This window comes from Berghia stephanieae, chromosome 11 (genome assembly GCF_034508935.2).
Source record: "Berghia stephanieae isolate SIO BIC M18660-M18661 chromosome 11, UCSD_Bste_1.3, whole genome shotgun sequence".
Taxonomy (NCBI): domain Eukaryota; kingdom Metazoa; phylum Mollusca; class Gastropoda; order Nudibranchia; family Aeolidiidae; genus Berghia; species Berghia stephanieae.
In genome coordinates, this window is record NC_088370.1 from 17,108,670 (window position 1) to 17,121,169 (window position 12,500).

The 12,500-nt window shown below is 36.8% G+C and overlaps 1 protein-coding gene across 1 annotated transcript in view; it reads left to right on the forward strand.

Annotated features, from left to right (window-relative positions):
• LOC144956351 (uncharacterized) overlaps positions 1 to 12,500 on the forward strand; it is a 29,916-nt gene that overhangs the window by 3,864 nt on the left and 13,552 nt on the right. Inside the window, exon 4 of the mRNA XM_078886848.1 lies at positions 735 to 857. Within this exon, the coding sequence (XP_078742974.1) occupies positions 735 to 857 (123 nt within the window). The remainder of the gene's footprint in view (positions 1 to 734; positions 858 to 12,500) is intronic.

Consider the following 12,500-nt stretch of genomic DNA (forward strand, 5'->3'; position numbering starts at 1 on the left):
AAGGTCTTGATTTGTGTGTGTGTGTGTGTGTGTGTGTGTGTGTGTGTGTGTGTGTGTGTGAATGTGTGTGTGCGTGCGTCTGTGTCTGTAAGTTTGATTAATGGTGTCTTAATTTAACTTGTATTAGTTGTTATTATTGAATTATTGAATTCCTAGGTGGAGTTCCTGACCTCCCATAGTGGGCAGGGAGGCACTTACGGTGTCTACTACCCCCCGTATTTGTTTTCCAACATGCTTTCTGTCTTTGTCTTGGAATTAAATTTCTTGGTTTTTCTTGTTCCTGGCCAGATACCCTGGCTGAGAGGGAAACAGTCAAATGTATAGTGAGTTTTCGAGATGATGTTTTTTCCCCTTGTTAATCACCTCTCTGTTATGCATGCACTGTATAAGTTTTGTTTACGTATTATATATGATCTGTAACCATTTGAGTGTGTTCCTCTTAGTGGGGACCTGTGCTTTGTGTATGGATGAGACTTTAAGGTGATCTCAAACTAAGAATTTTGAAAGTGTGCTCTTGGAATCTACATCTGTTTCCTATTTGAACCAATTCCCCTTTGGTAGATGGAACGAATTCGACACCACTCAGCTCTTTGTTATTGTCTAAATTCGATGAATCAGACTATAAACGTTCAAGGTTGCATACAATTTTGTGCGTTGTACGTTATATCCGACAGGTGGATGTTTGTTTTGCCTTATTGCATCGCATAAATTATCTGTGTTTTCTGTTTTCCCAGCCGCTCAATTCCGGGTTTTATCACCGCTGGTACCTCATCTCTGAGAACGGAGCTATGGGAAGCAACATTGGACACAGAGGATTCAATGACAGGAACTTGTGGGTTGCCGACAACACTAGGCCGGTAAGTGTCTCAATCCCTTTATCTCGCCCTACAGCAGGGACATGAACAATTAAGAGAGAGTATATGCGGATATGTGGTCTTGTGGTATGACACTCGCTTTCGGATCGGAAGGTACTGGGTTCGAGCCTCACTCGGCGCATAGTTGAGTCCTTGGAGAAGGCTCTTTATTCATATTCTCTCACCGTACTCAAGGTATAAAATGAGAACCTGGACGTTACCAGCGTTGTCTCTGTCCGAAAAAATTGTAATATCGCCTAACAGGCATCATGTCCCGGTCACAGTAAAGGTTGTTCACAATTATCTTATTAAATTTTATTTTATTAAGAACTGAATTCATCTCACTCCAGTTATATTTCGGTAGGCTTAGATAAACTTTACCTTCTAATATTAGATCGTCTTTCCTTTTATAGCCTTCCCTCGAATTAATTTCTAATTAGTGAATACTTTTCGTTGTACATTCTGTCACGTAGCCATTTATTATAAAAGCTGATAGGTCTCACATTCTACACTCACTTTCTCTCCACAATCTATGCCGGACGGCCAGTCGCTCTATTCCTATATATATACTGGAAGATTTTTATCTTTTGGGACTTTGTAGATATTATGTCTACACCATTAAGACGCCGGAGCTTTTAACTTTGATTGTATAATCTTCAAGGATCAAACCCAAGCCCGCTGTCAAAGGACTACATATTAACCCATTACCAATTGCCTGGAAGTGGAATTTTACGAGTCCGATCCTGTTATCAGAGGAATAGATCATCCAAGCCCATCAACTGCCTGGAAACGTAAACTTACGAACCTGACATATTATCATAAGTTACGTAAAATATTCATATCTCTATTTGTAACTGCCACGATCACTGTTTATCTCTTTTAATTAAATTTCATCATTATTTTTATTTCATTGTAAACAAATCGTTAATTGTTTTTCATTTATAGTAACTAGTAAATTCTGGGGCCTCATTCTACATATATCTTTATGCATAGTCGAGTAGCTCTTTACTCACTTGAGACCATGACATTTTGGAGGGGACACATATAAAGAATTGAATTTATTTAGTTACATATATCTATTTCATCTAACTTTAAAGTTTAAATTGTAAAACTCTTAATTGCCCCACTTGATCATATTTTAATTGAACTCCCTATTTACAGGATTAATTTTTTTTTCTTTTTCATTTCTTCATTTAAATGGAATAGCAATTTATCCATTCATTCTTTCATTCAAGTTAAATAGCATTTTATTGATTCATTCCTTCATTCATTTATTCATTTATAAATTATTCATTCATTCATTGTTCATTCATTTATTTATTCATTCATTCATTGTTCATTCATTTATTTATTCATTCATTCATTCATCCATTCATTCGTTTATTCACTCATTTATCCAATCATTCATACATTAATTCCTCCCTTCATTCTTTCATTCATACATTATCCATTCATTCATTCATCTATTCACTCAGTTTTTCATTCATTCATTCATTCCTTGTCCACTTTGTTATTATATCACTCATTTCATTTTGTTTTTTGCCTCATTCATGAATTGTTTTCAATATGTTTACATTCCATAACGATTCATTCACCTATCATCCAATCACTCAGTGTTGTGAACACATTTTGTAACTATTGTAAATCTTACGATATTTTATTGTTTTGTATTTCAGACATCACTGTTAAACACTCTTCAATGCCTAATTACAATTGTTGAACAACCATTGAACAAGAGAGAGGTCCCAGCCACGAACTGAGTTGGTAAATATATCCTTCATTATTCTCTTTTACATGAGTTGGGCATCACATAGTAACTATAGACATCGTGATTTGTTTTGCATAGTGATTTGTTTTAAATGCATTTTTGGCATATTACTGTTACCGAAAACCACTTATATATTATGTTCTGAAAAGTGAGTCTTTAAAAACTAAATAATAATAAAAGGAGTCTACTAGCCGTCGTGTTATATTTAGTGATAGATAACTTGGGATTATTTTGGCATCCTATTATTGTTATCACACTCTAGTATATTAGCGTCATTGCGAATAATTGTACACAAACTAACGACGAGTCACACACATCGGTGATACATTTTTCGTAGTAACATAGTTTAGAGTACACGCGATTGACACATTGTTATTGACTCAAGTCATAATAACTACGCATTGTATTGACACATTGCTTTATAAGATATAACGATAAAAGGCATCAAATTCAACATACATAATAAGTTGAAATAAGAGAGAGAGATTTCTAAAAATAGAACAGTTCATTCCAGTAAGTGTAAATAAATAAAACAGTCAGTAACAGTATCCTGTCAATATAATATATATAAAATATCGTAACTAATTTATTGCAACATGGAAGCATATAAAAGATACTTAAGTCTCGCAAAGGACTTAGAAATACCCCAGGAAAGAATATTTTCATGGTGCGAAGAGAAAGTAAAAGAAGAAAAAGAACATGAAGAAAGAATTCGTAGAGAAGAAAATGAAGAAAGAATTCGTAGAGAAGAAAATGAAGAAAGAATACGTAGAGAAGAACGAGAAGAAAGAGTCCAAGAAAGGGAACTAAAAAGACAAATAGCTTTAGCAGAAGAAGAAACCAAAAGGACCCACATGATGCTGGAAATTGAAAAAACAAAAACCGGTCATGAAAGAAAACATAATAATAGTGATGAATTTTTCGTGAAACTTCCACGCATGCCAACATACAATGAACGCTCAGACTGCCTAGAATCCTTCTTACACCGATTCGAAGTTCAGGCTAAAGGTTATCGTTGGCCAGAAAGCAAATGGGCCACAGCCTTGATTAACTGCTTATCTGGAGAACCGCTAAAAGTTTTCTATACCTTAACAACTGAAGATGCAGATGACTATGGAAAAATTAAAGACGCTCTACTAAAAAGATTTAGATTAACGGAAGATGGTTACCAGGAAAGGTTTCACACTGCAAAACCGGAAAGTGGAGAAGACTTTAATACATTCGTGAACCGAATTAATCAATTTCTAAATCGGTGGCTTGAGTTGGCAAACGTAAAACAAGACGACTTTGCAGGCCTTTACTATCTCACGCTGAAGAATCGAATCTATCAAGCTTGCAACCCAGATTTAGTCGCATTCTTTAAAGAGAGAAAGCCAGAAAACTTGGACAAATTAAAAATCTACGCAGAAAACTTTAACAGCGCACATCCATTGACACCCCTTAGCAGAACATTGAAGGAACCATACTACGCTGCCGCTGCTCAGAGTCCATGTACACCTAAAGTTCAGTACTCAAATAGAACGAGGCGATCAATCACTCGGAACACGCAAGTGAAACAAGATGATCATAGTAACAAACCATGGAACAAACAGTTCAATAGAGACCATAGCCGATCCTATCAAAACAAAACAAGAAATAGCACTGACAATAATACTGAGTATAAGAAAACCAACAAACCTATAATTAAATGTCAATATTGTGGAATGAAAGGCCACACAGCAGACAAATGTTACAAAATCGTGGGATATCCAAAAGAAACTGCAAATGCATCGCTCCAAACAAGTGTAAACAATCAGACACGAGTAATGTCAGGAGAAAATATAAATGTGTATTGCGTGAAAGGTATGTCACTTTTAACACAAACTCACAAATCAGGATCGCTATTTTTTGTGAAGGCAAAGCTAATGGAACTGATTGCAAAATATTGAGAGACACAGGATGCAGTACAGTAGGAATAAAAGCATCTTTGATCAATGACGAAGACAAAACTGGAAAAACGGTACAATGCATCACATTCAGTGGCACAGTCGAAACCTTTGAAACAGCTAACGTGTACATAGAAACCCCATACTATACAGGAATTGTGGAATGCTGTATACTTCCCAACCCCGTCGCTGATGTTATTGTTGGCAATATAAAAGGTCTTAAAGACAACCCAACAGATGTAAAAGAATGGTCATTAACCCAAGAAACAGCTTGTCTAGCAGAAACAAGAAAGATGACTAAGACAACAGAGAAGCCAATGACTATTTCTCTAGAACCACAACAATTTGACAGGAACACGTTCATTGAAGAACAGAAAAAGGACCCGACTTTAACATCATATTTCAATATCGCAAACAAAGGGACGAAATCAAAAGTTGAATACATCATTGAAAAAGATATTCTGTTCAGGTTACATAGGAAAAGAAACAAAATAGCTAAACAACTGGTCACGCCGAGTATTTACAGAAACAAAATCCTTGGAATAGCGCACGATTCAATAACTTCTGGACATCTTGGGAGCTCTTCCACATTGAAGAGAATATCCGAGAATTTCACATGGCCTGGAATTACTAAAGACGTCCGAGAATATGTGAAATCGTGTGACACATGCCAAAAAAGAGTCGCAAAAGGCAGAATACCGAGATTGCCATTAGAGACAACCCCAGTTATTGAAAAAGTTTTTCAAAAAGTTGCAATTGACATTATAGGCCCTTTAACAAAATCAGATAGAAACCATACACACATACTAACATTAGTCGATTACGCAACCAAGTGGCCAGAAGCGATAGCATTGAAATCAACTACATCGGATCACATAGCTGAAGCATTGATGACAATTTTTACTAGAATAGGCATACCAAATGAGATACTGTCGGACAATGGACCCCAATTTACATCACATATGATGCATGAAACCATGAAACTCATGGGAATCCAACACTCATTCACAACCCCCTACCACCCCCAAGCAAATGGTCTTTGTGAAAGATTTAATGGCACTCTAAAGAATATGTTAAGAAAAGTGTCAGCAGAAAAACCAGACGATTGGGACAGATACTTACCAGCAATCCTATTTGCATATAGAGAAATACCCCAAGAATCTACAGGCTACTCCCCATTTGAGTTGATGTATGGACGATCACCTCGCGGCCCGATCAATATAGTAGCCGACATTTGTAAAGGGAATGAGGAGGACAATAACGAAATTATGTTTGCTTACGAATATGTAAGAAATCTGAAAGACAGAATAGAGGACACGTGTAAGCTAGCACAGGAATCCGTCACTAAAAAAGCAGAGATATACAAGGAATACTCTGATCGCAAAAGCAAATCAAGAAAATTTGAGATTAGTGACAAAGTACTAATACTCTTACCCGATGACACGAGTAAACTTTTAGCTACATGGAAAGGACCATTCAAAATAACAGCAGTAAAATCTAATGTTAATTACGAGATTAAAATTAACAACACAACAAAGACATTCCATGCAAATATGCTAAAAAGATATTTTGATAGAGACACAGTGTCGCAACCTATGTTTACTAATATCGAAGCTTCAAATGCAGGATTGATCATACCGTTGGTCATGGAACACAGACACCCGAGACAGAAAAACAAACAAAAATCGCACAATTGCAACCACCTAAGACAAAAAAAGAAGTACGCAAAGTACTTGGGCTCCTAAATTTTTACAGGAAATACATTTACAACTTCGCGCACATCGCGACACCGCTAACAAATCTGACAAAGAATGGGTCACCGAACAAAATTGTTTGGACAGAAGCGTGTCAGAATAGCTTTAACCAATTAAAGGCATTACTCTGTTCAGAACCAATTCTTAAATTACCCGACATATCAAAAGAATTTGTTGTAAGAACTGACGCGTCTGATAAGGGCATCGCAGGTGTACTATTACAGGAACATGAGGGAACTCTAATGCCTTGCTTATATGCAAGCAGAAAATTATTGGACAGAGAATCACGATACTCTGTAATAGAGCGTGAAGGACTGGCCATCGTCTTTGCTTTAAAGACATTCAGCAGATATCTACTGCTAAAAGAGTTTGTGGTCGAAACGGACCATAAACCACTCACGTACATAAGAAATAACAAAATGAATAATAGTAGAGTACTAAGGTGGAGTCTATTTTTGCAAAATTACACTTTCAGTATCTCTCACATACCAGGCTGTGAAAATATTCACCCGACCTACTTTCTCGATTAGTGTAAACACGTGAGAAGGGTATAACTTAACCTCCCATGCATACTGTTAGTTACCTCGCAAATTATGCCAAATCAGAACGCACAATTTCGATAATTTTATTTGTAAACATGATGACCCAACTTAATGTAACATTGAGTATTGTTTGGATATATATACCATACCCATTCATGATTTGGGAAATCTTCTCTTTATCTATTATTGTTATGAATTTTCACTCATTTATGATTAATAATTGAAATGTCAATATTCCATTTACATTTTCATTCATTTCATTCAGTTAATTACCTTCATATCATCGACTTAAATCATGCTTCATTGCCATCACTATTGTTTATCACAATGATTTGTAATCACATTGCCATCATATTGTTTATCACAATGATTTGTAATCACATTGCCATCATGTTGTTCATCACAATGATTTGTAATCACAATATTTCATTGTTATTGTCACCCATTCATATACCTACGTTAATACAAACATTTCCATGTCTAGTTAATAAATAATTTAATTGTAGCACAAATCATAACAATGGATTAATGCTAGAGTATCATGATAGTAAATTTACTTCCGTTTGTAAAATCTATCTTTCCCATAATGGTTAAAGAGTATATTTTAAACGTGGGTGGGGGTGTCACAGTAAAGGTTGTTCACAATTATCTTATTAAATTTTATTTTATTAAGAACTGAATTCATCTCACTCCAGTTATATTTCGGTAGGCTTAGATAAACTTTACCTTCTAATATTAGATCGTCTTTCCTTTTATAGCCTTCCCTCGAATTAATTTCTAATTAGTGAATACTTTTCGTTGTACATTCTGTCACGTAGCCATTTATTATAAAAGCTGATAGGTCTAACATTCTACACTCACTTTCTCTCCACAATCTATGCCGGACGGCCAGTCGCTCTATTCCTATATATATACTGGAAGATTTTTATCTTTTGGGACTTTGTAGATATTATGTCTACACCATTAAGACGCCGGAGCTTTTAACTTTGATTGTATAATCTTCAAGGATCAAACCCAAGCCCGCTGTCAAAGGACTACATATTAACCCATTACCAATTGCCTGGAAGTGGAATTTTACGAGTCCGATCCTGTTATCAGAGGAATAGATCATCCAAGCCCATCAACTGCCTGGAAACGTAAACTTACGAACCTGACATATTATCATAAGTTACGTAAAATATTCATATCTCTATTTGTAACTGCCACGATCACTGTTTATCTCTTTTAATTAAATTTCATCATTATTTTTATTTCATTGTAAACAAATCGTTAATTATTTTTCATTTATAGTAACTAGTAAATTCTGGGGCCTCATTCTACATATATCTTTATGCATAGTCGAGTAGCTCTTTACTCACTTGAGACCATGACTGTCCCGTCCTACACGTTAAATTTTGCTGTTACCAGGGACCCCTTTGTAAAGCGCTTTGAGTACGTTTAGTGAATATTGCGCTATATAAAAGCTCAATTTTGTTTAAATCTCATATCTGATAATGCCACGACGAGGAATTATACAGTGGGGGAGGTGGTGGATCGACGTGCACTTATTTTCAGGTCTGATAACCCAATTCTTTATGGGCTCATTGTTGTAGTGGAAATCTAAAAGAAAATGGCGCAAAATATTGTCCATTACAACAATGCTAAACTAGGCCCATAAGTGGGTTCGGATGTCAGACCCTGCATACATGTACACGTCGGGATGGGTAATGACATCATGTTGTGGGTTGTCCAAAAACATCCAATCTGTATGTGTTACAATAGCATTGTCTACGTCCCTCGGTCCTTTGTCATTGTTTTTAGACTGCCATATCAGAAATCCAACTTCAAAAGATTGTTGACAAAGTGGTAGTAGATAGTGAAGCCAAGGGAATGGAAGTGAATATCACCAAAACGGAATGCATGGTAATACAGAAAAACCCCGAAAACAACAACACCTGCAATATAACGATTCACGGCGAGCAACTTACCAACGTAGAAAGTTTTAAATACCTAGGTTCAATAGTGACAACAGATGGAAGATGTAACCGAGACATACGAGCAAGAATAACTCAAGCCAAACAGGCCTTCATGGACCTGGGAAACATTTTGAAAAACAAACAGATGTCGTTCGGGATTAGATTCCGAGTCTTGAAGTGCTACGTGTGGCCAATCTTGTTATACGGATGCGAAAGCTGGACTACAAATGCAGAAACACAAAAGAACATTGAAGCTTTTGAAATGTGGTGCTTGAGAAGGATGCAGAGAATATCGTATACTGCACACAAAACGAACGAAGAAGTGCTAAAACAAACATACCAACAAAGGAAACTAATGCCCTTAATAGTGGATCGACAACTATCCTTTTTCGGACACATAGTAAGGAAAGATAAGAATGAATACCTGGCAAGTTGTGGAAAAATACCTGGTAAACGCGCCCGGGGGAGACAAAGAAAAACACTCATAGACCAACTGAAGGGCTTCACCAGCCTAACAATCCAGGAGCTGTTTGAAAAGGCAAGAGACAGGGAGGAATGGAGAGAGATAATTCATGCAGTATCCGAAGCCTGGACCAGGCATGGAACCTAGAAGAAGAAGAAGTAGATGGGGTCAGTTTCGTCAAATTACTTACTTACTTACTTAGGCCGCCCCTTGGGGCGCCCAACATGAGCCACAAGTCTTCGCCATTCTGTCCTGTCCCCCATAAGCGTACGCAGCTCCCGGGTGTTGTCCATTCCTGTGTCATCTAGCAGACAGTCAATGTAGGTTTTATTCTGCCTGTCTCTGCTTCTGGTTCGCTCAGGTCGTTACCATAGCACAAGACTGCTTTCAATCTTCAAATTTAATTATCTCAACCTAGATGTTATCTTTAGCTGTGCATTCGGTCAATAGCAAGTTACAAATGCCAATAAATTATTTATTTATTTATTTATTTATTATTATTTTTAAAAAGAAAAAAAAAAACAAAACATATGTAATGAGTTACTCACTTTAGGACACTCTGTACACAAACCGAAGGGCACCAGTGTGACGATTAACTAAACGTTACGAGTACTCTACCAAACTATTTACCTGTCTTTAAACGGTATTGGGGACCCGATAGCTCAGTTGGTAGAGCACTTGCTTCACACGCAAAGGCACCGAGATCGATCCCGGGTGCAAATCGAGATTTTTTTTCTGAACCACACCCCCGTCTACCCAGCAGTGATTGGGTAGTTGGGTCTGTTAGATCTGGTGGAAAGTACTTTGCGATGGTCTAGCGTCCTACCCAAACGATAGCAAGCAATTGCTATTGTCTTTTTCACGCTATAGAAACCGGGATAAACTCCGGTTCCATGGGCCCAATGGCTCTGAAGGACTACTTTTCCTTTTTACTTTACTTTAAACGAGGTATTACGTCGGAATGAATCTGATAGTGAAATATAAATTGGTAATTACAGTAATATGGAAATACACGATCTCCCATAGTGGGCAGGAGGTACTTGCTATGTCTTCTATACCCACCCCTATACCAGTTTTCCAATTGCTTTCTCTCTTTGTCTTGGGATGAGATTACTTAGTTTTGCTGATCCTGGCCGGAGTCCTTGGATGGGAAGTAACAGTCGAATGTGTAGTTATAGTTTTGGCAGGTGATATATTTTTCCCTTGTGTATCATGTCTCTGTTATGTACTGTTTTTTTTAAAAGAACATTTGAATGAATTCCTCTTAATGGGATCATTGCTAGTGTCTGGATGAGACTTTAATGTGATCTCAAACTACGTACATTGACGGTATGCTTCGTCTATTCCCTATTTGAACCAATTCCCCTTTGTCTTACTCTTTCTTGCGTGCTTTGATTGTAAATCTAGAATATTTTGACTATTCTAATTTCGTCTTTTTACTGGCGCTGATGTAAACCTAAACTCGTCGTAAACGCCGTAAAACCCTTAAAGCAAACAAATACAAAATGTGGTCTTTTTTGGACTTAAACCCTCAACCTCAATGCCAAGTAGGAGCAAAGGCTATCAATGATGATTCACCATTCAACTCTTCTTCTATGTGGTCTTGTAGTATGACACTCGCTTTCGTATCGGACTGCCCTGGTGTTCGAGCCTCGCTCACTCGGCGCACAGTTGACTCCTTGGAAAAAGCTCTTTATTCACATTCTCTCACCGTACTCATGTGTAAAATGAGTAACTGGTCGTTAACAGCGTTGTCCCTTTAATATCGCCTAACAGTGTTACATGTTGCTGTTGATCTGGACCCTTTTGAGCACGTTTAGTGGATATTGCGCTATATAAAAGCTCAAGTTTTATACTTGGGCTGTCTTTTCCACCTAGCTACTTCCATGTGTACCCACCTCTCCTTCATTCTTCCACCGCACTTCGTCGCCAACTATTTCTTGGCCTCCCCGATGGTCTTACCAATATTTCTTAAGTGATAAAGGCAAGATGGGCAGGTTTTTGTTATATGTGATTCTGCATTGAAGCATCAGAAGCAAAGAATGAGTCAATATTTCTTATAATAATAATAATAATAATAATAATAATAATAATAATAATAATAATAGTAATAATAATAATAATAATAATAATAATAATAATAATAATATTAATAATAATAACAAAATAATAATAATAATAATAATAATAATAATAATAATAATAATGATAATAATAATAATAATGATAATAATAATAATAATAATAATAATAATAATAATAATAATAATGATAGATCTTTATTGCCCACAAATATGGCAATTTGTCTTTTAGTTACACTTGTTATAACATTATATGATAACTATACCATTGAACAGATATTTCACTCCTACTTATTCTCACAAGATCACAAACAATAAAAAGCTCTGGGGCAACGTGGCTCAGCGATAGGGTCTTTGCTTCTTTCCCGAACGGTACGGAGTTCGACTACCCGCCTCAATGTGTCGCCGTGAGCAAGTCACCTTGCCCTAGCTTACTTTTTGGCGATGCACTGCGGCTAACGCCTGAGTTATTCCAGTCTTCCATTGGAATAGACTCTAAAGACAAATTTCCCCTTGGGGGTAAATAAAGGGAATTTAAAAAATTATATACTTGTTTATTTATCTATTTCTATTTAAATTGACTCCATCTGTCGATAATGGCGACTCTTGGCTACAGCTCTGTTTAATTTTTCGTTTTGTTTTTCAATATTTCTACAATTAACGATGTGAAACATTCTTTTTGAGACTCTATGTACATTTATTATACCAACCTCTAGTAACGTGTGTTTATTTATAAGTGTTTAAAGACTGTATGACGGTGAGTAACTACAAATAAATGACGAATCTATGTGTCGGTAAGGAAAAGCAAGATGGCGGCGTTCGTATTGTTTACAAAAAGGACGAACTGCTACACATCGGAGGTATTGGTACTAGACAAAAAAGAAACAACACAATTAATTTCGTCATCTCCATAAGAAAACGAAAACGAGGGAAAAGAGGAGGGGTTAAACAAAGATTACGGGGAACAGTGCGGTTATGTGGTCGAGTGGTATGACACTCGCTTTCGGATGGGAAGGTCCTGGGTTCGAGCCTCGCGCTCGGCGCATAGTTGAGTCCTTGGAAAATGCTCTTTAATCACATTCTCTCACCGTACTCAGGTGTAAAATGAGTACCTTTCTGTTAACAGCGTTGTCTGTGTCCGAAAAATTGTAATATCGC